This window comes from Pelophylax lessonae, assembly GCF_965119305.1.
Source record: "Pelophylax lessonae genome assembly, chromosome: 10".
NCBI classification, from domain to species: Eukaryota; Metazoa; Chordata; class Amphibia; order Anura; family Ranidae; genus Pelophylax; species Pelophylax lessonae.
Window position 1 is genome coordinate 205,609,136 of NC_138777.1, and position 12,968 is coordinate 205,622,103.

At 44.4% G+C, this 12,968-nt stretch overlaps 1 protein-coding gene across 1 annotated transcript in view; it reads left to right on the top strand.

Annotated features, from left to right (window-relative positions):
- The first annotated feature begins 609 nt into the window (after positions 1-609).
- Positions 610-12,968, top strand: part of LOC309566026 (uncharacterized protein) — a 62,064-nt gene continuing 49,705 nt past the window's right edge. The window contains exons 1-10 of the mRNA XM_082271045.1: positions 610-808; positions 2,230-2,368; positions 2,714-2,847; positions 3,142-3,298; positions 5,243-5,356; positions 5,572-5,667; positions 5,863-6,003; positions 6,821-6,895; positions 9,853-10,000; positions 12,199-12,351. Coding sequence (XP_082127171.1) covers positions 666-808; positions 2,230-2,368; positions 2,714-2,847; positions 3,142-3,298; positions 5,243-5,356; positions 5,572-5,667; positions 5,863-6,003; positions 6,821-6,895; positions 9,853-10,000; positions 12,199-12,351 — 1,300 coding nt within the window. The 5' untranslated portion in view covers positions 610-665. The remainder of the gene's footprint in view (positions 809-2,229; positions 2,369-2,713; positions 2,848-3,141; positions 3,299-5,242; positions 5,357-5,571; positions 5,668-5,862; positions 6,004-6,820; positions 6,896-9,852; positions 10,001-12,198; positions 12,352-12,968) is intronic.

Here is a 12,968-nt window from a genome sequence, read left to right on the forward strand (position 1 = left end):
AGAATGAGCTTTCCTGGTACATTTAATACTCCTGGCAATCAGATCTGATATATTCTTTTGGAAATTTCTTACAAAGGGGAACCAGGCTGTATTTTCCACAAGTTACATTTCCAGCACTTTGTATCATATACAACTGCCATTTTTTTCAGGGCTGCTGATCTCCTGTTGTCTTTTTGCCGCCACTTCCTGTCTACATGCCCTCGTGGCTGTATGGGTGGGTGGGTCCTAATGGTAGCAAAAGTGAACTATATCTGTTTAATGTGTGCTGAAACAATTATTTGTAGTTTCCATTTGAAGTTCCTGTGACAGGGGGACAATGCAGGAGCACAACTGGGAGACAAGGAGTGTTGTCACCCTGTAACAGGAAGTGCCTGAACTAAAATCGTCATGGCAGGATCATCAGGGATTTGTTTAATGCAGAGTTAAATGTGTTTAAAATGACTGTTGAAATTACTATGCTGTCTTTAAAGATTATATAAGAGTTTATAGATTAGGACTTTTTGTACATATTACCAAGGATATTTAAATTAGACTGGATAAATTCTTATCACTTGATCAATGCTATATAGACGATGCTATGTTGAAGTGTTTTTCTCACACACTCAGCAGATGGTGGAAGACCCGTGGTGGACACAAGGTATGGAAAACTTCAAGGTACAACACTCATGGTTAAAGAGGCGGACAGAACCGTACATGCTTTCCATGGAATCCCCTTTGCAAGACCACCAGTGGGGCCGCTACGGTTTGCAGCACCAGAACCACCAGAACCCTGGAAGTCAGTGAGAGAAGCTGCAGAAGACCCGCCCATGTAAGTCCTGGGATGTGAGCTGTCATCTCACTGGTGCAATTGATTATCCTGGAATTATGAAGCAGAACTGATATTTCAGTGTTTGGTGGATGTTGGAGCAACAATTCCTCTGAAAGTCTCTACTATATATGGGGATTCTATTTGTGAAATCCCTGAGAGGTTCCAACTATCCCTGTTCTAACTTCCCTTGTCTGTACACATGCTGTTGCTAGAATTAAGGGGTTTTCACCATCCTTGCACTAAAGTTACCGAGTGTGCACACTTGCTGTGCCCATTCTGAGGGGTTCCCACCATCCCTGTATAGAGGTCTCAGATCTGTACACCTGCTGTGTCCAATATGAAGGGTTCCTCTATTCCTGCACTGAGATTGCAGGTTTGTACACCTGCTGTTGCAAGTACTGTATGAGGAGTTCCCACTATTCCTACGCTAAAGTTCCTGGGCCTGTAAACCTGCTGCTGCAAGTATGAGGGGTTCGTACCATCCCTACGCTAAAGTTCCTTGGTGTGTACACTTGCAGTGCTCATTCTGAGGGGTTCCCACCATCCCAGTATGGATGTCCCAGGTCTGTACACATGTTGTGCCCATGATGAGGGGTTTCCACCATCCCTATGCTGAGTTCTTGGGTCTGTACACCTGCTGTGCCCATGATGAGGGGTTCCCACCATCCCTATGCTGAGTTCTTGGGTATGTACACCTGCTGTGCCCATGATGAGGGGTTCCCACCATCCCTGTGCTGAGTTCCCGGGTCTGTACACCTGCTGTGCCCTTTATGAGGGGTTTCCACCATCCCTATGCTGAGTTCTTGGGTCTGTACACCTGGTGTGCCCATTATGATCAATTCCCACCATACCCGTGCTAAGTTCCTGGGTCTGTACACATGTTGTGTCCATTATGAGGGTTTCTGACCATCCCTATGCTGAGTTCTTGGGTCTGTACACCTGCTGTGCCCATGATGAGGGGTTCCCACCATCCCTATGCTGAGTTTTTGGGTCTGTACACCTGCTGTGCCCTTTATGAGGAGTTCCCACCATCCCTGTGCTGAGTTCCCGGGTCTGTACACCTGCTGTGCCCATTATGAGGGATTCCCACCATACTTGTGCTAAGTTCCTGGGTCTGTACACCTGCTGTGCCCATTATGAGGGGTTCTGACCATTCATATGCTGAGTTTCTAGGTCTGTACACCTGCTGTGTCCATTGTGAGGGGTTCCCACCCTCCCTGGAGTTCTGGGGTCTGTTCACCTGCTGACACAACCAACAGGTAGGGGAAGGAGAAGATATAGAGAGAAGTTCTCTATCTGTTGGCACTCAGCTACGAAATATGGGTAGCAGGAGATTTAAAAGGGGCCCCACTGAGCTGATGGGCCCAGGGACAGTTGCCTCCTCTGTACCTCTTCTGATGACATGGATTGTCTACTTTCAGGTGTCCCCAGAATTCAGAACTCTTTGGAAAAATGTTGAAAGTAATCCATATGGTGGTGAAACTGCCTCCCACATCTGAGGACTGTCTGTACCTGAATGTCTTCACTCCCTCTGACCGAGGTGACAACGCCAAGCTACCTGTAAGTGTTACTGGTGTTCCCTGTGTGCTTCTTACTGCCCAGCCCCTGCATACTGTCACACTGCCTAATAGTCGGGGGGAAGGTGTACACATGGTGAGCAGTGTAAATAGTTTTATTATTTTGTATTGGTTCTTTAGTGTATAGTCTGCAAATACAAAATATTAAGGTAGCCAATAGACAGAGGATCTACAGATCTGTTTTTATTATAATAAATTGAAATTATTCCCTTTATTTCCTCCTCAATGTTAAAGATTAAGAAAGTACCCCGGGGTCAGATTTCCACAGCCTGATAGTGTCTTAGGATAATAAATCGATAAAAAACAATTCCCTATTTCCTTCTCTTAGGTCATGGTGTTTATACACGGCGGAGGGCTGGTAATGGGAACCGCCGCTATGCATGATGGCTCTGCCATCAGCGCTCATGAAAACGTGGTGTATGTGGTGATCCAATACAGACTGGGAATTCTGGGATTCCTAAGGTAGGTTACAGTACATTGGACATAAATCATTGTAATTACTTTCTGGTATAGACTGCATTGTACTGATCGACAATGTTAGGGAGTCAAACACGGGACCAGAGAACAAACATTTTTCTCCTCACACCCTATTGGTTGGCCTCAATATCATTCACTTATCAGCTCCTAGTACTGAGCTGTAGTCCCTCCTCCTTCTTTCTCATTTAAAATTGGATCTGGGAAAACAGAACAGGAGCCTATAAATGTTCCAGAGAAAACACAATGATACATATGATTTTATTTCCATCTGTATCTCAGCACCGGAGATGAGCAGGCGGCCTCTGGAAACTATGGGCTATTGGACCAGGTGGCGGCTCTACGTTGGGTTCAGCAGAACATTAAGGATTTTGGAGGTGACCCCGGATCTGTCACTATATTCGGGGAGTCAGCAGGTGGAATCAGCATCTCTGCACTGGTAAATTCTCCTGGCAGCTGCTGGAATTTATCAAATATTTCTAATTCCTGTAGGCCAGTTCTTTAGGAATAACACATCACTCCTGGATTTCTGTGTAGGAAAACATACAGTAAATGCATATTAAGAAAAGAAATACGTATTCGGAAGTCCAAAAAAACTAAAAAAAAATAACCTCTTTCTGGAATAAGGTCCTGAATGCTTCAAACAAACAAACACATATACACATAAATAGATTACTCCAGTTGCATAACTAGAATCTTCAGGGCCCTGGTGCAAGAAACCATAAATGGCCCCCCTGACCCCCAGAAGGGGCCCTTTCCACCAAGCCTGGTGGCAGAACGCCAGGTTCCGGTCACAAGTGTGACCTTTGTGACCCTGGTAGTTCCCCCCACTGGTGTCAGTAGTTTTTTTTTATATTTTTGTTATTTAACTTTCTTTTCTTTTTTAACATTTTTTTAAATTTGGGGGGCTTTGGTGAAATATCAGGGGTCTAAACGGACCTCTGATGTTCCATCTTTGAGACAGAGAGAGAAAATTGAGAATGCACCCTCAGTTGCACTGAATGAATAGATAGGAATAGTTCTGTACAGAACTTCCCCTCCATTCACAAACTGAAACATAGTAAACACAGTTTACTATGTTTCGTTGATGAATGGAAGGAGTTAGGGATTGGTACAGAGCACTGACTCTATTCATTCAGAAAAGAAAGGGGCCAGTAGTGACATATTTACCAGCCAGTTTCCTGCTCTCCATCCTGACAGATCCCCGCAGCAGCCGGGAGAGGAGAAGGGGGTAGTTTTCAGAGCTGCGTGGGATAAAGGGGGGCCGGGGGGAAAGCACAGGGTGGCAGCAGAAATAAGCTTGATAGAAGGAGCAGTGGGGCAGCTGCATATAGAGAAACTGATATCTCCATTTTCCCCCTGCAGCCACTGAATGCCTGTGGGAGGGAGAGAAGGAGAATCAGGCATTCATTGGCTCCAGGAGGAAAATGGAGAGATCATTTTCTCTATATGCAGCTGCCCCCATCGCTTCTCCTATCCTGGTGTACAGGGGGGCCACACAGGTCCCTGGGACATAGAGCTGTGTCACAATTGCGACTCCTGTAGGTACACCCCTGGATTACTCCATCCACACCACACAGTGCAAATGTACAAATCTCCCACTGCGGCTATTGTATTCTGACAGCTGGATATAGAAATAGGAGTGTCTTACACAGAGCCCTGACCTCAACCCTAATGAACAGCTTTGGGATGAATTGGAATCCCAACTCCCAGCTCCATTTAGACATGGTGTGGCCAGCTTGGTGTGGAGGAACTTGAGTGCCCTGCACAGAGCCCTGGCCTCAACCCCACTGAACAGCTTTGGGATGACTTGAAATTCCAACTCCCAGCTCCATTTAGACATGGTGTGACCAGTTGGGTGTGGAGGAACTTGAGTGTCCTGCACAAAGCCCTGACCTTAACCCTACTGGACACCTTTGGGATGAATCAGAACGTCCATTGTGAGCCAAATCATCACATTGTGGTCCTCACAAATGGGCACAAATTCCCACAGACACAGTCCAAATTTTTGAGTAAAGCCATCTCAGAAGAGTGGAGAATGTTATAGCCACAAAGGGGCAACTTCATATTAATAGCCATGGGGGACAACTCCAAATTAATAGCCATTGGCTGGGGGCAACTGCATATTAAGGACCTTTAGGGGGCTGCAACTCCACATTAATGGTCATGGTTTTGGAATGAGATGACCACCAAGCTCATATAGGTTTATTGGTCAGGTGTCCTTTTTTTTGTTTGGCCATGTAGTGTATTTAGTGATTATACGCTCTGGCGGGTACATTTTGTTGGGTCTTGTACTTCTCCAGGATGAATGCAGCAATGAAGTAAAAGTAGCCAAAATGTAAATATTTTTAAAATGAACACCCGTCCACTTTTATGATTTCAGGTCCTCTCCCCGTTGGCCCGAGGTTTATTTCATCGAGCTATCGCACAGAGTGGAGTGGCCATAATGCCAGGGTTCATGGTCAACTCCCCAAAGGAGGTCATTTTCTTTAGAGATGTAAGTCATTACACTTATGTGCTGAACATATACACAATTAGGGCCTATAATACACCACACTCATCCCTTGCCTGGTGGCTGTTTCGACCTTCTCAGAGGATTCTGGGTACTGGTGAAGTTTTTGCAAGACACTAGGATAAGATTGCAGTAGTAATAATAAAAGATGGAGGACAGAAATGTAATGACGCCTTCTATTCTCTGGGCTTCCTTTGCAGTTTGTGGCTAATATCTCGGGATGTGAGCCGTCCTCTGTGGTGGACTGTCTACGGATAAAGTCTGAGCAAGAGATCGCTTCTATTATGTCCAAATCAGTATGTTATGTTCCCCATAAATTCTACTTCTTTTATATTATAACTGAATTTCTGGTCTGCAGGACAATCGGGGGGTTGAACCTTCCCGGCCTGTCCTGTGTGGACTTGATAGAACACTGTGTACAGCTTAGGTTAGCTTTTATGGGACAGGTTCTGTGACAGGTTCTCATGTTCACATTTGTTGTATCTCTGCAGAATTTCATTCCAATACCTATTTGTGTGGATGGAGTTTTCCTGCCTAAACCTGCAGAGGAGATATTGGCTTCCAAAGAAAATAACAAAGTTCCTTTTATCATCGGTGTGACAGAGCAGGAGTTTGGCTGGACCGCCTCACAGGTAGGAAATCAACCATGGAGAATAAACTGCTTCTAGTGGCTATATAATAAAATATTTTAGTCCTCAGCCAGTTCCTGCTTCCACCCTCCATTCACTGTGTGACTTTAAAGACAAACCCGTATGAAAATCCTTACTTGACCCTCTGTCTCGGATGTGCTTAGCATTAATTGCATAAGTTTTCAAGCAGAACTGAAAGCCTCTGCAACCGATTTAAAGTGTATGCCTGGGAAAATACACATATTCAGTACATCTATGCAATATATGCACATTTTCCATGTTTTGGGTCAGTGAGTGATAGGTGATATGTAATAGGTGAGGCACAGGAGGAGGAACCCTAAGGATTATAGTGGAAGGTAGTGAGTTCCATTGAACTAGTGCAGCATGGGAAAAATGCAGCAGATGGTAGAAAGAGATGATTAGCTCCATAGAAGACGTGACGCCAAATAGAAATCTTGGAGATGATAGTGGAGGGTGATGAGAGCCATAGAATTGGTGCAGTACAGGATAAATCTTGAAGATTATCGAGAAAGGTGGTGAGTTTTGCAGAATAGGTGCAGCACAGGCTTTGTTTATCGACAGTCTATGAGATACAGGAGGTAGTGGTAAGGAAGGATGTCAGATCGTTGTATACTGAAGAGCACAGATGGATGGAGATAGAAACGAGAAGTAAAATGGCAGAAACCTATGCGGGGCATTGTCAGTAGGATTCAGAATTTTGCTCTCTATTAGTCTGGCAGTTAGCAGGGTGACTGGAGATGAGCAATATATATTTCTTGGGGTGAAGAGCAACTTTTGTAATCTATGTGTTTTTGGACAGGGTCTGGGAGCTGATTACTTGAATGGGTTGCCCAAGGAATCAATACAATCCGAGATAAGACGTTCCCCATTTCTGGTAAGTCCTCTGAGACTTTGGAAGTCTAATGGATGTTAATTGAGTGCTGAACGATTTCTCCCCACCAGATATACGTACATGGATCCTTGTACCTTCCCAGTGTCTGGGCTGCAAGAAACCCAATGTTGTGGTGGTGGGAAGAGTGGTGGTGGGAAGGGGCAGGGCTAGAGACTATTAACAGAAAATCTCCCTATTGTAATCAATATATGATACGAATTGTCCACCAGGCTCCACCCTTAGTTTGTTTGGAATGATGCTTTAATGTAAATCTACCCTACCCCTTACACACCGCTTATAGAATGCCCCAAAGATACATTGTGACCATCTGGAAAATTCTCACCACACACGTTACATTCTGACTATACAGTCTCCTATAGAATGTCCTGGGTCATGATCTGGGATCTCAGCATCAACCTTCTTTGAGTTACCACACAGACTCAGTAACAAAAAGTCATTAATTGTAGTGATTAGAGCCTTGAGTGGGCAATGCCAACATATTTAGAAGTAGGATCTGGGTGGTGTCAAACCATAAAGTAAGCATGATGGATGGTCACCACCTATTTAGAGGGAGGTCTGGCCAGGATTTGAGTGTTTAGGATTTGTCTGAGATTTGAATGTGCCCACCTGGAAAGCAGATGGATGAAATGCAGATCATAGGTTAACAGTGTCCCAGGATTTGTGACCATAATTATGTAAGTATGCAACAATTATGTAGTCTAACTGACTGATTGAATGGACATTGACTGGCCAATCCAGGGAGATCCTCATGCTACAATACTTTGGTAAATATTATATAAAATGGTTAATATTAGTTGGTCATATTCAACTGGATTTGTTTTGTAATGTTGAAGATGTTTTGTAGCTTTTCCAAGCTACTTCTTTAGTTCTGATGAGTGTCAGGAACATACTCCAGTATTTATATCCACACAGACCAGTATGTGCTATTTTACTCCCACCACCATCTGGGGAAAACTAACTGGGGTCATTAGGACTCTGCAACATCTGAAATAGACAGTAACAACAGAAGATAGTAACAACGGACACAGAGTCTAAAGATAAAGAACACAGACATCTTTTTTTTTTTCAAATTCAACTTTATTTAAACAAATAGAGAGGGAACATACAGTACAACACGTGTATAAACCAATTTAGGGTCACATCAAGGGAAAACATGAAGGTACGTCACTACAAAGATCCAACGCATGTGGACTTGAACATTCAGAAACCAGATGTGTATACTTAGCGACAAAGTACCTTTGTAAATGGACTGGAATATACAACAACCAAACACATAAGTATCACATCAGGTAAAGCAAAAAGGCACCAGTCATCCCAAAGGCATGGTTTCGGAAATCTGCGGGGTACCCGATGTGAAATGAGCGTAGGGGGCCATACCAACTGAGAGCACTAGTTTAAGACGTTATAACACGTAAGAGTCGTGCCTATAAAGGAAGGGTGTAAGGCTAGGGTCAAGAAAAGGACAGGCGGGGAAAAGAAAAAGGAGGAGGAAGTGACAAAGAGGAACGGGAAGATCAAAGGTGAGAAATATTAAGACGGGAGAAGGGCTATAGGTAGCATAAGGTGGGAGGTGAAACGGGCCCCCCGTGCGGGCGACCCCCACACTATTCAGCCCGTGTCCGGTGGGGAGGAAGCGCTCAGGGCCTGCCCCTCATCCGAAAGGCTTTGTATTGTAAAGGGGTTCTATTGGGGGGGCTGTGTAATGTAAAGGGGTTCTATTGGGGGGCTGTCTAATGTAAAGGGGTTCTATTGGGGGGCTGTATAATGTAAAGGGTTCTATTGAGGGGGGGGGCAAGGGCTATGTAATGTAAAGGGTTCTATTGGGGGGGGCTGTTTAATGTAAAGGGTTTCCATTTGGGGGGTGCGGAAACTGTATAATGTAAAGGGTTCTATGGGGGGGCAGGGGCTGTATAATGTAAAGGGTTCCATGTGGGGGCTGTGTAATGTAAGGGGTTCTATTGGGGGCAGGGGCTGTGTTGTGTAATGTGAAGGGTTCTATGGAGGCGGGGACTGTATAATGTAAAAGGTTCTATGGGGGGGGGGGGGGCGGGGGCTGTGTAACATAAAGGGTTCCATGAGGGGGTGGGAGCTGTGTAATGTAAAGGGTTCCATGGGGGGATGGGGGGCTGTGTAATGTAAAGGGTTCCAATGGGGGGCTGTGTAATGTAAAGGGGTTCAGGGGTACGGGGGCTGTGTAATGTAAAGGGGGTTTTCCTACATTTTACTCGCAGTTATTACTGCAGTCCTATAGATTTTTTAGGTTGTGCGTTTTTTTTCTGCATTTTCTGAAAGCGCACCAAAAGTCCCGCATGCTGCATCTTTGGGGCACTTTCAGAAAACAGGAAAATAATTTTTTTTTGGGGGGGGGAGTGACACCATGTTTTACTGCACCAGGTGACCAAAAACCCTAGTGACACCACTGGCAGTAGCACCCAGTAAGTATGCCACTGTCAGTTACATGTATTTCTGTCTGGCGCCTCAGGTAAATTGGCGCCGTTTTTGCAGAGGAGGAGGGGCCTGGTTGCCGGGGGGAGCAGAGGGAGGAGGATTCTTTTGTCTTCCAGGCTGCAGTGCGTGGAGGCGCTACATGTGACACGTCAATGTGCTCTTCGTCGCCTGCGCGCCGAAGGGGGGGGGGGTGCCAGATATAGGATCCAAATGCTCTAGGTACGCCCCTGTCAGTGACATCCGTGTGGATATAAATGTTGGAATATCTTTGTGACATTCACTAGAACTGAAGATGCCTCTTGGAGAAGCTATGACCATCTACTGCCAGCTACATTATATTATGGATAAAAAAAGAACCTTCACAGATCTAAAAAGGATTGTACAGATATTGTGGGGCTAGATTGTAATGTGTATGGTGAGTGTTAGTCATGTAGCCAGGGAGGGGGGGAGTCATGAATCTGAATCTGATTAGGTATTTTCTGTGTGTGCAGGGTGCGATCTCTGGTCTGGATTACACATTGCTGGACGAATACTTCAGGAACACGGATGACCCTCTGGAAAACCGAGATCACTTTTTAGATCTGCAGGGCGATGTCATGTTTGTCATTCCTACACTAAAGATAGCAAAACTTCACAGAGGTGTGAGGCTCCAGATACCTCTTCATGGCTTACATTTTTATTGTTATAGACTAGAAGAACTCCGCTGAGTACTGTTTATATTTAAACTGAGCATGTAATATCAATCTGATCAATAACTTGGATTTTTCTGATTCCTTTCAACTTTATTATTTTATATTTCAATATTTTTATTGAGTTTTCAAGAAAAGGTCACAACAGTGCAAAAATACAGTCAGGCCACGGCCATGAAATAAAGTAATAAAAACTATACAGTCAAAACAGTAGATATGAAAGTGTAAACAATGGAACAATGGCCCAAACATTAACATAAGCATACCCCAATGCCCTCCAATTCAACTTTGGCCAGCCTGCGCCCCCGAAGGGAGGGAAGGCGCCCCCCCGACCCCAAACCCATTATTGCACAATGGACCAGGGAGGCGTCTACCATCAGCCATTCCACAGGAAACCCACCTGAGTGCATAGCCGAGGCAGAGGCCATGGTTAATGATAACCGTGGACCAACCGTGGTCCATTGACACTAGAATCCTTGTGACAAACATTATAACATACAAGAGAAAAGAGAGAAAAGAAAAAAAAAGAGAAAAACAAAAAACAAAAAAAAAGAAAGAGAGGGGAATGGAGAGGTATAGGGGGGATTGAGAGAGAATGGAAAAGGAGGAAAGAGCAGTAGAAAATAGATAGTAGAAAGGGAGTAGTAGTGGTGGAAAAGGGTCGGTGTCCAGGCCCATGTCTCCGAAATCGGGGTTCACACACAAGTCATGTGGTCCCAGTGGACAACTGCTCCCCCTCTGTTTAAGGGGGACCAGCTAGATATCGTACGCAGGGGTCCCAAGTTTTTTCAAAGAGGTGCATTTTGTCATTAAGCATCGCCACCATCCTCTCATTAATCAATATCTAGGTCAACTTGGCCTTCAGAAGCTCAATCGGCACTACCGGAGTCCGCCACGAGCGGGCTATCGAAATTTTGGCGGCCGAAAATATAAAGGCTATAAAGCGTTTAGTGTGTTTTGGTATTCCCTCAACTGGTTTACCCAAAAGTGCCTGTTGGGGAGATTTCACTAGGTTAATATGTGTTAGAGAATATATAAAATTGTATGTGCGGATCCAGAACCGTCTGACTTTCGCGCAAGTCCACCATGTGTGGAAGACAGAGCCCACTTGTTCCCATCCCCTGAAGCAGTTTGGAGATGCATCCCGAACCGCCGCCGCCAACCTGACCGGGACCATGTACCACCGCAAAAACACTTTATAGCTAGCTTCTATTAAAGATGTATTAAGTATGGATTTAGAGTTAAACTGAGTTAGAGAGTTCCATTCTGTATGGCCTAGTTCCTCACCCAAATCCTCCTCCCAGTGCAGCATATAAGGAAGTTTAGTTTTACCTTCATGCAATATGTTATAGATCGTGGATATATAGCTCTTTTGTTTATCCAACGTGCGGCATAAGTACTCCATTGGTGTTGAGGTGGTAATGTCACATTTACGCTTGAGGGAGGTTATATAATGAGAAATTTTGGTGTAACGATAGTATTCTGTCACTGGGAGAGAGTATTTCTCCCGAAACTGGGCTCTAGTCAGCAATCCCCTGTGATCACACAGATCCGCCAACCTGAGAAAACCTTTATTCGTCCACCACTCGAATGCGGAGGGACAGTGGCCTGGAGGGAACAACGGGTTGCCCAAGAGGGGCGCCAAAGGAGCGTGGGGGGACTTAAAGGCATGCCTTTTCGACAATCTATCCCATATTCCCAAAGATAGGGACAGGGTGGGGCAGAGAAACCCCGGTCTATCCTTGGCCCACAACCACAATACATGATGGATTGGGTGAAAGCGGTGAAAGCGGATTAGGTGGGTGAGTTGAGCAGCATAATAATACTTCACCAGATCCTGGACCCCCAATCCCCCCCCCCCTTAGCCTCGGGGCAAAGAGAGTGCGTCTGTTCACTCTAGGCCTCTTATCGCCCCATATGAATTGTATAATCGTCCTTTGAAACTCCCTAAGATCAGACATATTAATCATTATAGGTAAGGTGCAAAATAGATATAACAGTCTAGGCAATACATTCATTTTAACTGAATTCAACCTACCGAACCACGACGGGGGATTATAATTTTTTTATATTATGCGCTTTATTTAACCCATAAACCCAAAGATGTGATTTATATAAAACATATGCTGTATATTTTTTTCTTTTTAGATTCCGGAGCCCCTGTCTACTACTATGAATTCAAGCACCGTCCATCCTCTTATGGGGACAGTAGACCGACGTGGGTGAAGGCCGACCACGGAGATGAACTTCTGTTCGTGTTTGGAGGTCCCTTTGTGAGAGACGGCATTCTCTATAAATCATGTACATCAGGCTGAATATTATTTTTTATTTCCTAAAAAACAACAGTAGTCCCCTGTCAGGACCTTCAGACTTTTGCTTTAATAAATTCACCCTGCTGGAGGAAACATACTCTTACGCACATCTGACTTCCTGTACAGTAATGCAATAGATAGACACCCAAGTCAGCTTTCAGTCAGCCTCTCCTGTACTGTCCTCCATTGATGAAGCGTCCAGGCACCTAAAATGTACATAGAAAATTGTTGGGAGAAAGAGGAACAAGTTTTATGGTAGTAGATGCTTTGTCCTTTCTGCCAAAAATTCCACACTCCCAGCAATATCTTATTTTTAGAATTTTAACCTGCTTTTAAACTGTGGAGAGAATGTGTGTGGACTGGGCTGCTGTAAGAAATCACAGGGCCCTGTAGAGCCTACCTGGCAAGGCCCTCCCGAATTTATCAAGACAATAGTTTCACTAAAAATACACTAAAATCATTATTAGCGAATACAAACATAACAGTGAACCTGTGTGAATTAGCCCATTTTTTATTGTTTTTACATTTAAAAAAACATGTATAATTTTTTTTTTAAATGTTAAAAATTTGTACAATTATTTTATTTTACAATTTTTTAAATTATTT